General features: G+C 41.4%; 1 protein-coding gene across 3 annotated transcripts in view; it reads right to left on the bottom strand.

Annotated features, from left to right (window-relative positions):
- Positions 1-474: 474 nt before the first annotated feature.
- The window catches only part of LOC146367023 (sickle tail protein homolog), a 99,932-nt gene continuing 81,384 nt past the window's right edge, over positions 475-19,022 (bottom strand). For all 3 annotated transcript variants that reach the window (XM_084911911.1, XM_084911909.1, XM_084911910.1), the window contains 4 exons: positions 11,603-11,812; positions 8,284-10,209; positions 7,274-7,396; positions 475-4,860 (listed from right to left, as the gene is read on the bottom strand). In XM_084911911.1, the coding sequence (XP_084768037.1) occupies positions 4,834-4,860; positions 7,274-7,396; positions 8,284-10,209; positions 11,603-11,812 (2,286 nt within the window). In that variant the 3' untranslated portion in view covers positions 475-4,833. The remainder of the gene's footprint in view (positions 4,861-7,273; positions 7,397-8,283; positions 10,210-11,602; positions 11,813-19,022) is intronic.

The raw sequence follows: 19,022 nt of genomic DNA, 5'->3' as shown, positions 1-19,022 counted from the left end.
GCAGAAATGAAGCTTTCTTGTTGGAAGTAAGTAAAAGGAAAAAACAGCGGCCCATAGCGCTGTAAACAACGGTAGACTTGTGTGTAACAAGCAAGCGAATGATGCAGAAAACAGATTTTTAGACGGGAAACTGTTCTTGAAGTACAGAGAGAGAGAGAGAGAGAGAGAGAGCTGTGCATGAAGTGTGATTTTATCGTGGTGGAAGAAAAACAGGAAAAGTCAGAGTGAATTCATGACGATGTTTATCTGAAGCGAAATGTGAAGCGTAGTTTGGATCTTCTTTTGCTGCTGGTTCAGTCAATATTGGACAGAGATAAAACCTGCAGCTTCAGAATCAGCGCAAAGAGAACATAAACACAAAGCGCGGAGCCGCCGACGGATCAGAATCAGCGAGCTGTCGGCTTTCAGCCCCGACCGTGTCCGTGCCGTCGGGTGAGAAAGCTCAGCTCACTGATTGTGATTCTGATCCGTCGGCGGGTCCACGCTTTGTGTTTACATCTTAGTGCAGAATCCGTGTTCCTGCTCTCCTTTACTGTTTTAGCTGTTTGGTGGTTGTTGAAATTTTGTGAGGTTTAACCTGAGGGCAAAATAAATTTATATTTAAAAATCGATTCAGGATTTTAATGAATCGATATCACGTTATCCAAGCTAGAATCGATTTTAATCGATAAATCGATAATCAAAACCCACCCCTACTTGCAATGTATGACCCCAACGGAGACATTAAAGTATCAGCAGATGCTTCATCCTATGGTCTCGTTGGTGTTCTTTTGTAGCTGTGAGAAGAAAGATGGCGACCAGTGGAGTATGCGTCGAGGTCACTTTCTCCTACTGAACAACAAAACACACAAGTGGAAAAAGAGGCACTGGCGTCTACATGGGCGTGTGAGCAATTTCGGGATTTTCTGATTGGAAAACATTTCTGTCTCAAAACGGACCACAAACCTCTCGTTTCCTTACTGGGAGGACAAGCTCTGGATCTCTTGCCACCCAGGATCAAGCAATTCAGAATGAGACTCATGCGTTACTCGTACAGTGTGCAGTACGCCCCAGGGAAATCGCTCTGGACAGCAGATACTTTGTCCTGCTCGCCTCTGAAAAAAACCAATGAACATGTCAGATGGCAAGCACAGACATATATAGACAGTATTGTAGCAAACAGCTCATCATATATGCAAACACTGAAGGAACAACTGAAAAGGGACAGTGTGTGTGCCTGCGTCATGGACATGTGCACCCAAGGCTGGCCAGAACATGCAAAACAAGAGCCTTTACTGAGAAATTACTGGCCTAACACGGTCACTGTTGAAGACGGCCTTTTGCTAAAAGACACACGGCTTGTCATTCCTTCCGCAATGAGAAATGAAGTGCTGGAAAAACTACACGAAGGAAATCAAGGTGTTGTAAAATGTAAAGCTCGTGTACGCCAAACAGTGTGGTGGCCCTGGCTGAGTCAACAAAACTCTGAGATGGTGCTCAAATGCAGAACATGCATTCAAGAAAGACACAATCACAGTGAGCCACTCATGCCAACAGGATACCCTGCCCGCCCATGGCAGAGTGGGGGAAAACGTACCTTCTTGCTGCTGACTAGCACTCTAGATTTGTTGAGATTGCTTTGTTAAACAAAATCAAACGATGTCATTACCCACCTGAAATCTTTCTTCGCCCGTCATGGCATCCCAGAGGTCCTCGTGTCTGATAATAGGCGACAGTATTCAGGTCAAACCTTTGCAGACTTCACAGCAGTCGTAAGTTTCTGCAAAGTAATGGAGAAGCAGAACGTGCTGTACAGACTGAAAAAAATCTTCTGAAAAAAAGCCGCTGATCGTTATCGAGCTCTTCTTGCCTATAAAGCTACACCACTGCACTGCACCACGTCTGCGAACCGCACTGCCGATGCTTCCATCGCAGCTGGAGCCGACACCGCCGGACGGCGCACTGCTCGCTCAAAAGTAAAGGGAGAAAAGAAATATTCTGTTTTTGTTTAAAAGGGGAGATGTGGTGTATTCATAATTGTCCCTGGTTGTGGCATCGCAAGAATTTAGTTGTTTTTGTAAATATATGGGTATGCATAATAGTTATTATTCATAGATACCTACATCCTAAGTTCCTGTTATTCATCTGAAAGAAGCAGATAGAATGAGTGTGTTGTTACAATGGTAATGCCAGGAGAGGCAGTATTGGTTCTGTGTTACATTAATGTTGTAAGAAAGAGGAGGAAGAGAGTGTCCTGTAGGAGGCAGTAAAACGGACACTGATGTTCTGAACATGTACTGAAAAGAAGGTTCAGTAAACAAGTCGCAACGATACTCCGGTGTAAGGCTCAGTTATTTATTTTTGTTTTTGAAGATGCAACACTGGTACATTTGTTGTATGGGCTGCATGTGTTTATTGTTCGATTGTGTAATTCCGTGTTGCACACTGGCAATGCATGCAGGCGGAAATAAAGCGAGTAAAGAGTTGGTCTTAGTGCACACAGTTGTCCCGCGTACTTATTCCGATTCAGAGTAAGAATCACACACAAACTATAACATGACAACACTGACTAGGTAGTTATCAGTGAAAGTAAAAACATTAACAACATTAAATGCATAGCATATGCAGAGCATATAGAGCATATTACTGTTTTTAATGGTACAGTCACAGTAAGTGGGCAAAGAACTGCACATCAAAAATGACAGGAAGGTACCAATGGAAGCAACAAGTGAAGTCAATATGACATTACAAGAGATTAAAACACCGATCCTGTGGTAAATATCAGTGAGCAACACTGACCTCTGTATATTCTTTTTACTGTTTAAATTTGAAATGTTTTTGCTTTAGTTCTTCAACCACGTGGCGCATCAGTGTGGTCATTCTTTACTTTTGCTTGAGCCGAGTGATTCTTCTCACTGGACTCCTATAATGGTCTAATGATCATACTTGAAAGTGCAATAAAAGCCATCATAAAACATTAAGTGCATTCATTTTGACAAGAGTCACTACAAACAAATGGAAATGAGCACAGTATGCACCAGCTACAGTACAGTGCAAGCAAAAAAAAACTACTCAGGGCATCAGTTTTTAACAGTTTAGTTTTAATTACCTGAAACATTTGCACAGCACTTCATGTTAACAGTAGCTACATAAAAGCTCTATACTGACAGTTTTACACATTAAATTCTTAAACAGCTTACGGTCTGTATGGGATTGTCTTTTGGATAAACTCTGATAGTCACAACCTCAATATTCAGCAGTATTGAACCCCCAAAACAGAAAGCTCTCTGCTGTAACCTAAACAAACACCAGGAAAAGCTTTCTGGAAGAATGGTTTTGAAAAATACTAAACCATGGCTTCATTATGATGAATACAGCAACTACAGTGTGTTATTTGATTCAATTTCTCCTCTGAAGAACTGACCAATGGGTGTAAATGTTGTGGGCATGTTGTGAAGTTAACGAAGATAATATGACAGGCAGAAAAAAGAAAACGGCGCCCAACCAATGGGCAATCCAGTCCAATGGATTTCAGCTGATTTATCAACGAATGAATAGCTAACTGGTAACTCAATGGAGCAGACTAAACCATAGCAATGCCTGTCTTTCACTGAAAGTCTCGTGAACTCTTTATGGACATCTTTGCAGTTGTTTCAGGAGGAAGAAGCGTTAGGATTTTTTTTAAACTAAGCATTGCAAATTTGCAGCAAAGAGGAAAAATATCTTAAAAATGTTTTCTACAGTAACAATCAAAATATTTACTGACAAACACCAGGAGTGAAAGATGTATTTGGTTTAATAAATGCACCAGCAGTATACAAATACTCCACTAGAAGTAAACCCTGCTAGGTTGTGAGCATCATTAATAAAGGTAATTACTCTGTTAAAAATATTCCCTGTGTTCCTGTTATATAGTATGCTAATGGACTAAACTAAACTTAAGCAATTTAGTGCAGTGGACGGGTAAGGCCGAGCTGATTTGAAGTCATTTACAATCTGCTGGGAAATATTTTCACTTGATTATCTGCAGTCGTTGAGCTCATAAGAACATCTGCATGGAGATCGTGTAAAAAAAATATCTATGGATTAAAGTTAATATACTGAGACAATTTTCTTCAACATTACTGGTTACATTTTTGACATACAGGTTGAAGCTTGGTGAAGAATGTAAAATTTAACACACTGTTCTAACATCTGGACTTCTCTGTGAAGGACTGAAGAGCTAAAGAAATGCCGTCTTCACTGGACCTTAATTTCTTGTCATCTCACATTTTGATAACGGTGATTAGGGGATAAACACACGTTGAGAATAATTTGCTTGTTTATGTGCATGGATAAAATCATACATGTAGCACTTGGAAAGAAAGCAACTGGGCATCTTTATGACACTTTTATTTATTGTGTATCTTTGCATTTGGGATTTTTTAGACACATTTTTTTTCTCGGTTACTTTTTTGGCCTGTGTGGTCTTGTGTGGCTTTTTCTCTTATAGTAATATTGTTCAGGGATTTTGTGTTTCCAGATGCCATTAAATGCCATCATACATGCATTATACACAGTGATATGTCTGTATGCTTTGAAGCCATTACAGTGCCCGTCATGCACACGTACAGCTTGGCTCCCTGTGCGTTTCTTGCTACATCCTGCAGAGTTGGGGTTGGATGCTGGGGTTGGTACACTCTTTGCCCCTTGAGTCACTGTTATGGGGGGAGAAGAAAATGGGGAAGAAGTCGAGACAGAGGAGGAGGGTGAGGAGTAATATTAGCCGAGGTGGACGTGATGGAGGTGGAGGTGAAGACGAGGCGATGCTGACACTTGCCATTGCTGCGAAGCCCACGGTGGGCTGGACTCATGTTAACGTGGTGTGCTGACAAGGCGTGGCTAGAAGAAGGGAGGAGACGACTCAGATTCAGAGATGGGATAAAAGCTTTGTGAGGACAAGGAAATGGAAGGAAATGAAGAGGACGGAGAGGGGGATCAAGGTGAAGAGCCTGATGGACAAACTGAAGGAGTTTTTCAGCAAAGAGTTCAGGAACGACAGGTAGGCACATCTGAAGGAGGCAGAGGAGGCTGAAGGTGAAGGAGCAGGAAGAGGACAGGTTTGGAGGTCATCAGTGGCATCTGGGCAGTGAGAAGTGGACAGATGGGTGTTTCCTCGAGCTAGGCTTTAATCATAGAAGCACGCAAAGCAACAACACAATGCTTTACTGCTTCTGCTGACAGCCTGCAAACACACCACGGGTTACAACAAATCAGTGGCAGTGACATGCACACGACAGGAGAACATCACTTGATCTCAGCACTAATACCTGTTATCGCTACAGCTTTAGCCAGTCAACCCCCTTCTAGAGGTTCTTCTTGATATACTATATTCATCTGCTGTAAGGCCTGTTCACAGAGTTAATACACAACGTTTTACTTTTGGATTTATATTTCAAAATCTCCCTGATGAATACAGTAAAACTGAAGTCATTAAGCACAGGATTCAGCTCCATGTTACATGTTATTCTGTCTATATTGAGCTTGTTATGCAGTATTTAAGAGGCGTTTCTGCACCTGTTATCATCCACCTCTTAACTCTGATGTCATTAGCCATTTCCAGGTCAAACTCTTGTTTGGTTCCCAAACTAAAAGAAACCAGAAAACACTGAGTGTTAAAATGGCCCAAATTCTTCAATAATATGTTCAGTGTGGCTGCTCTCCCAGGTGTTACAGTGAAGTTGGTTAGCTGCCAAATAATGTTGGCTTTCACATACAAGGTCTTAAATAATCAGGCCCCATCTAATCTTACTGACCTTATAGTACCGTATCACTCCAAATGAGAACTTTGCTCTCAGACTGCAGGCTTATTTGTGGATATTTAAAAGTCGAATGGGAGGCAGAGCCTTCAGTTTTCAGGTCCATCTTTTATGGAACCAGCTTCCAGTTTGGATTCAGGAGACAGACACTATCTCTACTCTCTACTTTTAAGACTAGGCTCCTTTTTGACAAAGCTTATGACAAAGCTGGATCAGTTATGCTGCAGTAGACCGGTTGCTGGGGGCTTCTAATGATTCACTGAGCGTTTCTCCTTTTCTCACCCCTTTTCACTCACCATGTGTTTATAAATCACTCTGTTTTGGAGTTTGTAAGTGTTGTAGGGGCCACCGTAGATTTATGCAGTTAAACTAATTTCTAGAATAGAAACCAATGAGCAGTTTATTTGAAAGACCTGTGTTTTTTCTCTTTTGAATATTTATTATTTCAAGTACATACAAAAGTATTTCCTATCGGATTAATCAATGGAATGATCAATAGATTATTTGATTACTAAAATAATCAATAGCTGCAGCCCTTTTTCAATGCATCACTAAACAAGAACGGTAAAACATTCATGCAGGATGGGAAACCTCTTCATGCCATAAACATGAAGTGAATCAGTGGCAGATGTTTCCACAGAATTATTAATTTCTGTAAATGATGAATCCTGATGTGTTTGCGTCTAAAGAAATGGAGTTCTGAACACAGAAAAACTCACTGCCAGATGAAGGATAGTTGTACAGGTTACATGCAGGTCAAGATTCACTCACTGATGTAGAAACTTCAGTGTCAAATTTGTCGAGTTTCAAGACATTATATGTTTAATTTCGATATAGGAGATGTCACTAAATCTCTAATGTATACAGGGAGTGTATCTTGACAGTACAGGGTACATCTAGAAACTTTAGGACGACGCACATCTGAAAAAAGAAGAACAGGACAAAAATCCACTGCAGAACACACACAAGTGCAGTCAAAACATCAAACTCAATTTAAGGTAATTTCCTTGTCCATTATTACACAGCACCCAGCTATCCTGCTCCATTTGGATCACTTTGTGGACTCTCTCTCTACACACACAGTAGGTAAGTAAGTAGGTAGGTAGGTAGGTAGGTAGGTAGATATATAGATAGAGATATAGAGATATAGATATAAGTGGTTGAAACAGCACCAGAGTCATGCAGTGCTTACATTTCTATCATGTATAGCATGGTTTCTGCTTTTCTAATAGCACAGTTATATTGACTCTTGTCCAATATAGTTACAAGTATAGGTTTATTGACTTAAGTTAGAGACAACTGAATTGAATTGAAGTTTCAGTATATTTATTATAAAACTATAATTTATGTTTTTGCACTGCGAGGTGCAACTGTAGAAGAATATAATATGGTTGACACCAAACAAGAACACAAATCCTTGAAACATTAGATGAACTCCTCTTTAGTCTACAATGACTCAGAGCTGTTAACATCAGGTGTCCTCAAATTTCATTTACCTGGCTGGCCTGTTTCTGGGTGAACTGCTGCTGGCCCTTAGGAGTCTTTTCTGGTGATCCAGAGTCACGGTGAGATTTGGCATGAGATCGCAGAGCAGAAGAGCTGGAGGTGCTGCCGGAGGTCTGCCATTTACAAAAGTAAACAAAAGGTTAGTATGAGACAATGGTGGATAAACTACATTTATATAGCCCTTTTACTAGTCAAAGCTAAAAACTATACTGTGTGTTGCTGAAAAACATGTAGGAGATACAGTATTTTTTTACAAGATTCAATTAGAAGCAGTCAAGAGCTTTAGATCAAAGCATAAATTAAGATTACAGATAACATCGTACATTTTATGACACTGTAGAAAAAATAAAAATGCATGAAAATCAATGCTGCTGCCAATCACTGACCCATCTCAGGGGAGCTGCCATTTTTTGTTTCTTTTTGGTTTTTACGCTAAAAAAAACAAGCAATGAAGCTGTGTATTCATACTGGCCTTTAACAGGTTAAAATAAAAAGAATTATAACTAATTTTTGGTATCTACTGAAGTAGTTTTAAAAGACTGAGTCATTTAATGTGGAAAAAATCTTGACTTCTTCTTCTTCTTCTTCTAAAGCAGTAGAAGAGTCGGGATTTTTAAGGTTCATCTATGAGTTAAATACATCACCCTCTCACATAGTACTGTTTTCCTTTTCAAACATCAGCAACAGCAGCAAAGAATTTCCCTAAAAGGCCCACACGAAGAAGAAAAAGGCAAACAGCAATGCAGAACCCACACTTGTGTTCAGAAAACCTAGGTTATGGTAGGAAAACAACTTTCCATCGGAGATGTGATTAAATGCATCAGTTTTCTTGTTAATTTTGGGTAGTTTGAAGATTTGTCTGTGAGAGAGGAATTCAAAGCTGGTGCAGTTTTCACAACAAATGAAAGAAAAATTCAAAGAACACAGAGGTAGATGGTAACGGTGCCCACCACCATCCCAGCAATCTGCAGTGAAACAGCTGGGCAGAGGAATATCAGACCTGTTTCTTGATGCCGTTTCTTTCGGTGTCGCGTGCAGTCTGGGGTTTGGCTCTCTTACTCTCAGGTGGATTTGGACCCTTAGTGATCTGAGTCGCTGACCTTTTGGACGGACTTCTCTCTCGTTCTTGTTTGACTTTTCTTTTAAGCTGAGCTTTGTCAGCTGAGTCACATAAAGAAGCAGGGGCAGTTATACTCTCCACACTGATTTCCAACTGTTTAATCGACTTCTCGAGACTGTCTATAGAGTCGAACGTATTTTTGCAGAGCTCCTCTACCCGGTTATGTGACTCTGAATGTCTGGTATTAATATAAGAGAAGATATTGTCTCTGTCGCAGGCATTGCTTTTGTCCAACTTCATTTGTTCCATTTTATTAATTTTAAACATCTGCGATTTATTTGTCTGGCTCTTGGTCTCCTTGACTGTTGTGCCACATGCTGCTACTTCCTCCTCATCAGCAACAACTTCTTCCCTGTTTTGTTTGACCCTGTTCCCTGTTTTGATAGCCTGGCTAAATGCTGTCAGTCTTTTTTTAGGGAACTTGAATTTGAATTTCCTTTTTGTCTCAGTTTTTTTAAGTGAAGGTGATTCAGTCTGGCCCTGGTTTTTAAGAACGGAGCTTTTATCTGTTGAAGGTCCTTCATGCTGTATTTGTGGAGGATTCTGACCATCTCCTGTCGTGAGTGATCCCATATTAATATTCGCGATGTCACTTTTTCTAATACCCCGTTCCTCTTCCTCCTGGTTTGTCTTTTCCTCATCTGAAATGCTCTCTGGAGAAAAAATCCCATCAGTATCTTCCTCACTTTCAAAGATTGTAGACAGCCGCTTGTAGGCCGACTGAAAGTCCACGGGCTGGTTCAAGAAAACAATAATAGGTTTTCTGTCAAACTGATCATTACCGTCCTCAAAACCGTGGTTCTCATGTCTTACATAGGTGGGCTCACCAGCGGTGTCCCCAGATACTGTTTGTATTTGAGAGCCATTCATTTTGGCTAAGGTTTCCTCTTTGGACTGTGGTCTGACTCTGGTCTTGGAGATTATACGGCTATATTTACAAATCTGAGGCGGTGGAGGGGGCGGTCCCTCACCAGCCTCATCACAGCTCAGGCTACCTCCGTCTTCTGTGTATTGCAACTGGTTACCAGATACTAGCACTGTTTGTTCCAGGTTCCCCTGCTTGCTACTACAATTTAAGATGGGTGACAATGGGGAAGGTTTTGTAACGGAGGTTGAAGTTACACACTCCTGGTCAGGCCTCAGTGACGTATTCTGCTGGACTGGTGGTCCTGATGTCCTCTCTTTTTCTCTGGTTTCTAAAGTTACAACTACCATCACATTAGACTTCTTCTCTGACGCTTCTTTGGCGGTTTCATTCATGTCTTTGGGACTTTTGCCACATCCTTGAATGTTTTCTTTCTGTAGAGTAACAACTGTTGTAACCTTGACCTTCTTTTCTTTTGTGGCTGGCAACGATACCTGTCCAACAAACTCTTTCACTTGATTAGGAGTTCTAACATTTTCTTTCTGTGAAACTCTTCCTACTCTAAGTTCATCTATTTTTATATCTTTGTCCTGACTTGATGTTGGCTCCTCCTCATCGGTCCGGAAATGTTTAACATCTTTTAAAGTTCGCAGTGGAAATATCTCCACATCCTTTACTGTTGGACAAGAAGGCACTTGTTCAATTACCGTCTCCACTTTGTTCTCAGTGAGACTGTTTCCCCCACCTTCCCTGTGTTCTTTCAGTCCAGCTGCTGTTATGAGTTTAAGAGGGTAGTCATTTGTAAAGCACAGCTGAGGGTCTGACTGTTGGTCACATATTGCTAACTCATTAGCTACTTGTGAGTTTAGAGACGTCCTCTCCTTTTTTGCATTTTGTTTATTTCCAACTGATGAGTGATTCTTATTTGTCAGTTCTGTCACCTATGAACAGAAAAGGTAAAATGAAACAACAAAAGAAACAGTACATATTTCGCCTTTTCTGCACAATAATTACTTTAAATTTACATCCATGTTTTCTCAGTACAATCATTCATTATTTTACTTTAAATGTAATACAGCAATGATCAGAGCCGATATATGACAATCAACTACTGATGATTTTTAATGGAATAGCTCTTGAGACAGAATAAATGACTTTTTTTCCTTAGAGAAGGCTTTGGCACACTAATTCTCTATTGCGATGCATGGTGCTGCCACCACCATATTTAACCCATAAACTGATATGAAAAAACCCACAACTCTGTGTTTAGCAAAAAATGGTTTAAGGGTGAAACAAAGTTTGATCCCAGTTTAAAAGGAAATGAATTATTTGAAGAGTCAAAGAACGCGAACAGCTACAGTTTATTTTTCCAAAAAGGTAGGTACAGAGCACGAACAGCACGGGCAGCATGTTCATGAAGAAAGGAACCTTCTCATATGGGCTAAGAAAAACTAAAACTTCATTTTACTCCTAATTCCTCACTGTAATCTTTTTTTCTTCTTGTTTTTGTAATAGGAAATTAAAAAATCAAAGTGACATGAATATAATGCAAACAGTTCATTTCAGCCACGATTTAAACAGAATTACATGAGAATGTAACAAACTTCCAGATGAGTTAAACCAGAGCTAACAAAAAACACATCAAGGTCAACCTCTATATTGCAACATGGCAATATTTCACACTGCACATAATCACAAATGGTAAAGTAAATGGACTGGTTCTTATAAAGAGCTTTTACTCTACCTGAGCACTGAAAACACTTTAGACAACATGCCTCATTGACCCATTCATACAAGCACGTTTTTAGGCTTAAGTGCTTTCAAGCTAACATTCACACTTGGAGGGATGCATCAGAGGAGTCAGGGACTGAACCACTGAATAGTAAATGATCTGCTCTACCTCCTGAGCTACAGCCACCCCATATGTTCAAGAACATGCCTTGGGATCTCTGCTGACATTGAGTTTACACAGTGTCCATCTCTAACTACAAAAATTAGTATCATACAGCAAATACAGCAGAATAGTGTCCAGTGATGCTCACTGGAAATTTATTTTTCTGAAACAGGTTTAATGTTTGTTTGTCATGACAAATTCATTATAAACAGGAAAACAAGTAAAGTTCAGCTTTTGTCAGTTAAAAGCAGAGAAAATCCTGAAATTATTAGTCAAAGCAGAAGCATGTTTAGTCCACTTAGGGCAGGCTAAACTAAAACACAAACCTGGATTTTTAACTGTTAGATTTAGCTTTCCACATGCTCATCTCAGTATTAGCAACCTGGTGTTTTCTTCAGATTAAAAATTTTGTCTTAAAAATAACTATTTATTTAGCATACCTGCAGTTCTTTCAAGACTTTCTTCTCTTCCTCTTCCTCCTCCTCCTCTTGTCTTTGTGCTGACACTGCAGCAGGGGCAGAGGTGAATATAGCCAGATGTGCAGCAGTGCACATCTGGGATTTGTGTTTGACCTCTGGTGGCTGTCGTGGAGGTTTGAGCTGAGGAACTAGAGGTAGCTCTTTGTCTTTATCAGCTTCATCCTGTGCAGACTGCTTGTGAAAACACAGAACAGAATGAATTTAGGTGTCTTCTGTCACTGAGAAAGCTCATTGTCTAAAACCCCTGGAGTCACTTCATCTTTTTTAAACAAGAATGCGCTGTTGTGGAAGGATGTGTAATATTAATTAAACTACAATTTGATGTCATAGGTTTAACATTTTGTCACCCTGACCAGTTCGCCAAAGGGCTAACACAGACACTAGTAATAAACTACTACTAATAAAAAAACATACAACTGTCGCTCTAACTTCAGGGTTTGTTGTACTAAAATTAATCTGTGGTTTGATTTATTTACTCAGTTACTCTTTTGAATATAGTGCAGTGTTTCAATGTTAAGTGTGAAGAACTAAAAAGAAAGTGCTTATTTGTTGCTTAGATTGTCTGTTTGGGAGACAGACTGTTGGAGTCAAATTGTTAAATGTTGTCATTGTGTTACTTAAATTTGTAAGTCTTGGTTCAAACTGTATGATCAAAGACATTCCTTTGTTTCTGACCACCTCCCCAGCCAGTTTGTTGGTGGGGGAGGCTGTAGTGTTTTATTATAGGCACATCCTATGTGAGGGTTCTGTTTTCTTGTTTAGTAAACTTCCTGCTTTTATGACCCTTTTGTGGGCAGGAGGTCACACAAACGCACCCCCAAACACAAACACACACTCACGTGCACCTACACACACACACACACACACACACACACACACACACACACACACACACACACAGTATCTTATCTTTTAGAACTATAGGGGGGTTTACAATGGGTGGTGCTTGTGTGTACTGTAACTGTTTTCAGTTAAAGGCAGCAAGGAAGGCTGTTTATTTGATGCTGGCTAGGAGGCGGGTGAGGAGCGTTCAGCTCCAAGAGCCTGGTTCCGACCAGCCTCCCTTGCTAGCAAGTAAAACCGGTTAAAGCTGTTCGTCTTGCTTCCTTGCTTCGTTAACGGGAATAGGTTTCTAAACCAGCGGGGCCTGTGGAAGCGCAGACCCAAGACAGACACCCTCTCTGCTTTTAAGACTAGGCTTAAGGCTTTCCTTTTTTACAAAGCTTATAGTTCAGGCTGGATCAGGTGACCCTGAATCCTCCCTTAGTTATGCTACAATAGACTTAGGCTGCTGTGGGCTTTCCATGATGCACTGAGCATTTCTCCTTCTCTCACTCACACTGCATTTAATTATGAGTTATTATTAATCTCTGGCTCTCTTCCAGGGCATGTTTTATGACTTGTCTCCTTTCTCTCACCCTAACCAGTTGCGGCAGCTAGTTGCCCTTCCCTGAGCCTGGTTTCTTTCTGTTAAACTGGAGTTTTTCCTTCCTTGTTGGGGTTACATGTGTTTTCTTTGTGTTACCTTAGTCTTTACCTTACATTATAAACCACCCTGAGGCAACTGAATTGAACTGAACTCTTTTTTTATGGGAAATTTTGACTATTCTTTCAGAATTGCAGGTCAGACACTGATGTTGGATGAGAAGTCTCCGCTCTAATTCATCCCAAAGGTGTTCTATCGGGTTGAGGTCAGGATTCTGTGAGGCCACACATCAAACTTCTGCAGCCATGGCTTAATGGATGTTGCTTTGTGGACTGGTGTGCAGTCATGTTTGAACGGGAAGATGTTCCCACAAGTTTGGAGGATGAAAATGTCTTGGTATGCTGAAGCATCAAGACTTCCTGTCACGGGAACTAAGGGATTTAGCCCAGCACCTGAAAAACAATCCTTCACCAAACTTTACACTGTTCTCCTGGAAACCACCAAACCCAGGCTCCTCCATCGGATTGCCAGATGGAGAAGCGTGATTTGTCACTCCAGAGAACACGTCTGCTCAAGAGTACAGTGGTGGCGGGGGTTGACGTAGGAGCAGCGACATGTAAAGACGCGTGGCTGAGTTGCTCTGTGGGGATACGCTATTTTTTCATATAAATACTGTGACATTGGGCACTAACGCGTTATCGGTCGTCAGCTGAGTTACCACTGCAAATGTGCGCATCGCCCAAGGGAACTTTACAACAATGTCAGGCAATTGATAGCAATGCTGCATCCCCAGACATGGCCGTGCTAATGGCTGCCATAGCTAACTCGGAGAAGAATGTAGTCGCCAAAATTTCTACGCTGGAAGCAAAAGTCGAGACCAGGTGCCAAGCTCTCAATGAGCTGATCGATTCGCTTCGCAGCAATGTTTCTGACCAAATAGGTCTAGATGAAGTGCAGACTGAACTTTGTGCTAAGATTGATGCTCTAGCAACTACCTGCACTGATCACCATAGCCGGCTAACTAGCCTGGAAGAAGCTGCAAACACGTATTCGGACCGGGTTGTGGACTTGGAGAAGCAAGTTCGCGATCTGAAAGAAGTTTCTTTTGGACAACACCGAAGACCTTGAGGGGAGACAGCACAGATGCAACATTCCAATACTTGGCGTGAGAGAGGATTTTGAGACTGGGACGCACCCTGTCAACTCTGTGGCCCAGCTACTAAGGGAGGTTTTGGCCCTGGATACCGCTCCAACACTGGATCGGGCACATCGCAGCCTCCAGCCCGTCCCTGCGAGAGACCAGAGACCCAGGCCACTTATTGTCAAATTTCTTTACTTTCAAGAAAAGGAGGAGGTACTTCGCAGGGCCGCGTTAAACAGTCCCCTGACGCATGATGGAGTCAAAATCCTAATTTTCCCGGACCTGCCATCTGCAGTCGCGAAGAGACGGGGGGCCTTTAAAGAAGTTAAAGATCTACTGCGCGGATGTTGGGGTGTGAGATTCGGGATGCTGTACCCAGCGAAGCTGAGGATTTCTTCTCCTCTTGGTGAGGAAATATTCACCAATCCAACGGCTGCTAAAGACTACGTCAAGAAACGCATCTTGGCTGTGTGTGGGAATCAAGACACGGGCTGAGTGGACTGTAGAACCTCAGTTGCTTTTTGACTCTCTATTGTTCACTGACTCAGACTGCACTTTAGAGAGGTTTGTACTTTTGCTACTTTCATAATTTAATAGGTCTGCAAATAATTGTTGGAGTGAAGAGACATGTTGGATATAAGCTCTGTCCCGTTTGGTTCTTTTGCCGCCAGAATTGTTGTCTAAAGGCAAAGAAAGGTGCCCAACTGATTTACTTTACCAAATGGACCATCCCAGCCTTGCGGTATTGGTCTATTTGATTCACCTTTGCTTTTATTGTTTATTTTATTTTCATTTGCTGAGCACGGGACAGACTTGACTGGGGAAAAGAAAAGGGAGAAAGAAGGAGGGAAAGAAAAAGAGCGGGGGATATAAGCTCTTTTGGGGGGGACGGCGTAGTTTGCTCCCGATTTGTGGGAGTTACGTTTATAATTACTCTGGGTTTTTACTTTTGTTCTTTTGTTTTTTTAATTTTTTAATTTCTTTTTTTCTTGTTGGCTGCATTTCTGTGCGTATACTTACCCCAAATTATTGTTCGGCTTGCCTGTCATGATTGTCTTGAAAGTGTGAATATGGCCAACTATGTAACCAAAAGTGCTGCAACTACACCTGATTCTACTAAATTTATTACATGGAATGTGAAAGGCCTAAATAATTTTAGAAAATGCAAAAGGATATTCACTCATCTGTCAACTTTCAAACTGGACATTGTCTTTCTACAGGAGACACATTTGTGTTCCACGCAAAGCAAGAGGCTGACACAAAGTTGGGTTTCCCAGGTCTACCATTCTGGATTTAACTCTAAATTGCGGGGGTTGCCATTCTTGTTAGGAAAAATTTTCCCTTCATCACCTCAAATGTAAAATGCGATGTGAATGGTCGCTTTCTGATAGTTACTGGTAAGCTCCACATCTTGGTAAATACTTATGCACCAACTTGGGACAATCCACAATTTTTTATAAGACTAATTGGCCTGCTGCCAGACTTAAATACGCATCACCTGATTATGGGTGGGGATCTGAATCTGGTATTCGATCCCAACCTTGACAGGTCTAAGCCACGTCAGTCTACTGGGACCTCCAGATCAGTGTCCGTTCTGAACACATTTCTTCAAAACTATGGCATTTCAGATCCACTGCGTATCACTGAGCCCTTAGCAAAATACGATTCCTTCTTCTCCCCTGTGCATCATTCGTATTCAAGGATTGATTATTTCCTTCTGGATATTTTATTATTATCCCTAGGGTCACCATGTGTAAATATCATGCAATTGTAATTTCTGATCATGCACCAGTGCAGGTTGATATCGCATTTCCAAACGTGTGCGCAAGGCAGCGGTTCTGGAAATTTGACTCAGCACTAATGTCAGATGAGGAGTTTTGCAAGTTTATTGAACACCACATCGAGTTTTTTCTAGAAACAAATAACACTCCAGATGTTTCAAAATCTATAATTTGGGAGTCGTTAAAAGCATATCTGTGGGGCCAAATTATTTCTTTTTCGTCTTATAAGAATAAAAAGCAAAACGGACGGCTTCGAGAGCTGACAGAGCTCATAGCTAACATTGACACACAATATGCTACCTGTCCAACCGCTTATCTATATAAGCAGAAGGTACTGCTGCAGTCTGAATTTGACACCCTCTCAATTAAAGAAACTGAGAAGCTCCTACTTAGATCAAGACATCATAAATACGAGCATGGTGAAAAAGCAGGTAGATATCTTTCGCATCAGCTTTGTCAATCCGCCGCAGCTCAGTCTATACCCGACATACAGTTAGACTCCGGTCAGGTGGTAACACACCCTGAGGGAATTAATGCTGCTTTCAAACTACTTTATCAGGATCTCTATACTTCCCGCACTGATTATTCAGAGGCTGACTTGGATTCCTTTTTGAGGAACATAGATACTCCCACTATTAACCCAGACCAACGTGAGCTACTAGAAAGACCTATTACCTCCGCGGAAATATTGCAGGCAGTTAATTCCTTGCAAAATGGCAAGGCACCGGGCCCAGATGGCTTCTCGTGTGATTTCTATAAACGCTTTGCTGGCAAGTTAGTTTCTCTAATGTCTGAGGTTTTTTCAGAAATTCAGGCAACAAGCACGTTGCCACAAACTCTGTCCCAAGCCACTGTCTCTGTAATACTCAAAAAAGACAAGGACCCTCAAAAATGTGGATCCTATCGCCCCATTAGTTTACTGAATGTGGATTATAAGATCCTCACAAAAGCTCTCGCACTTTGTATTGAGAAGGTAGTACCTTCTATTATACACGAGGACCAAATAGGCTTTATAGTGAACCGCCAGTCATATTTCAATATCAGACGGCTGTTAAATATCCTATATTCTGACCACTCTGTTGATCACCCGAGATAATAGTCTCACTGGATGCCGAGAAGGCTTTTGACTGTGTCGATTGGCAATATTTGTTCTCTGTTTTGAAAAATATTTGGCTTCGGTTCTAATTTTATTTCATGGATCAGGACTCTGTACTCAGTGCCCCTGTCTTCAGTCTGCACCAATAACACTATTTCAGAATACTTTTCCTTACATAGAGGCACCCGACAGGGATGCCCGTTAAGCCCCCTGCTATTCAATCTGGCAATAGAGCCGCTGGCGGCAGCATTGAGAACGGACCCCAAAATAAGGGGGATCACTCGGGGAAACACTATTCATAAGTGCTCCTTGTATGCAGACGATCTCCTTCTGTATATTACAGATCCGGAGGCATCAATTCCTTCAGTTCTGGACCTCATTAGATCCTTTGGCCGCCTGTCTGGTTACAGATTGAACCTGGCTAAAAGCACACTGTTCCCTGTTAACAGTCTGGCGAAGGAGGCTGACTACTCAGCCTTTCAGTTTGGACTGGAACACTCCTCATTCACCTGTTTGGGTATTCAAATCACAGACACTTTCAGGATCTTTTTAAACATTAGAGAAAACAAAATCGGATTTGGCACGCTGGTCAGCATTACCCATCTCTCTTGCTGGGCAGGTCAACACAATTAAAATGGTAGTCTTGCCTCGATTCATGTACCTCTTCCAGATGATACCTCTTTGTCTTCCTAAAACCTTTTTCACCCAGTTAGACGGACTCATATCATCTTTTATTTGGGACAAAAAAGTTCAGAGAAAATCCCTGTTACAGTGTTCTAAGTCGGAAGGCGGCCTGGCCCTACCAAACTTTTTGTATTATTATTGGGCTGCCAATATTGTGAAACTATCCACCTGGATGAGGGCTTTTAGGGAGGGCAGAGGGCCGCCTTGGTCCACTATGGAGCTAGACGGTAATCTCACCATATCCCCTGTTGCAATAATGTGTTCAGGTCTACCAGTCAGTTGCAATGTTAATTTTAAAAATCCTGTGGTTAAGAACTCTCTCAATGTCTGGTTTCAGTGTCGACGACATTTCGGGCTGAGGCGGTCACTTGTCTGCTTCCCTGTTGCGTCAAATCATCTTTTTTTACCAGCTCTGAGCGATGCAGGGTTCAAGGTTTGGTACAGCAGAGGAATTATCTGCTTCTCTGATCTGTTTGTTAAAGGGTCATTTTTATCCTTTGAAACATTATCTAAAGATTTTGGAATTCCAAAGACTCACTTCTTTAGATACTTACAAGCGCGTAGCTTTGTAGTTAAACACTTCACTTCTTATCCAAGTCTACCTGATGACTGTCCACTTGAGGATTGTCTGCAATTTCAATCTATGGCTAGAGGCCACATCTCTCAAATATATAGCACACTGCAGCATATAAAGGCAGACTCTGTGTCCACAGCCAGAAACGCCTGGGAGCTGGACTTAAACCTCCAGATCCCAGACGACCTATGGGACCTTAGTGTGAGCAGGATCCATGAATCCTCAATCTGTATATGGCATTGTATAATACAGTTTAAAATTCTTCACCGGGCGTACCTAACCAAAGCTAAACTAGCCAAAATATACAATACTTCTGATGATAGATGTCCGAGGTGCAAACAATCACCCGCCACTATGAGCCATATGTTCTGGACCTGCTCTGATTTGAACCGGTTCTGGGAATTAGTTTGTAAGGTTCTTTCATATGTGTGTGGGAAAACAATTGATCCCAATCCGATGACAGCAGTCTTTGGTGTACTCCCAAACCAACACGGGATAACTTCTTATCAAATGAATGCAGTGGCTTTCTCATCTCTCCTGGCACGCAGGCTAATTCTTCTTAAATGGAAGGACTCAGGTCCGCTAGTGTTTGTTCAGTGGGTGACAGAGGTGATGAGGTGCTTGCAGATAGAGCATCTGAGATACAGTTTGAGAGGGTCTCAAAGTAAATACTACAAAA

Source organism: Perissodus microlepis, chromosome 18, assembly GCF_051167445.1.
Source record: "Perissodus microlepis isolate ML-2025 ecotype Zambia chromosome 18, ASM5116744v1, whole genome shotgun sequence".
In the NCBI taxonomy this organism is placed as follows: Eukaryota; Metazoa; Chordata; class Actinopteri; order Cichliformes; family Cichlidae; genus Perissodus; species Perissodus microlepis.
The sequence above is the reverse complement of the archived record's forward strand: the minus strand, read 5'-3'. Positions and strand labels throughout refer to the sequence as shown.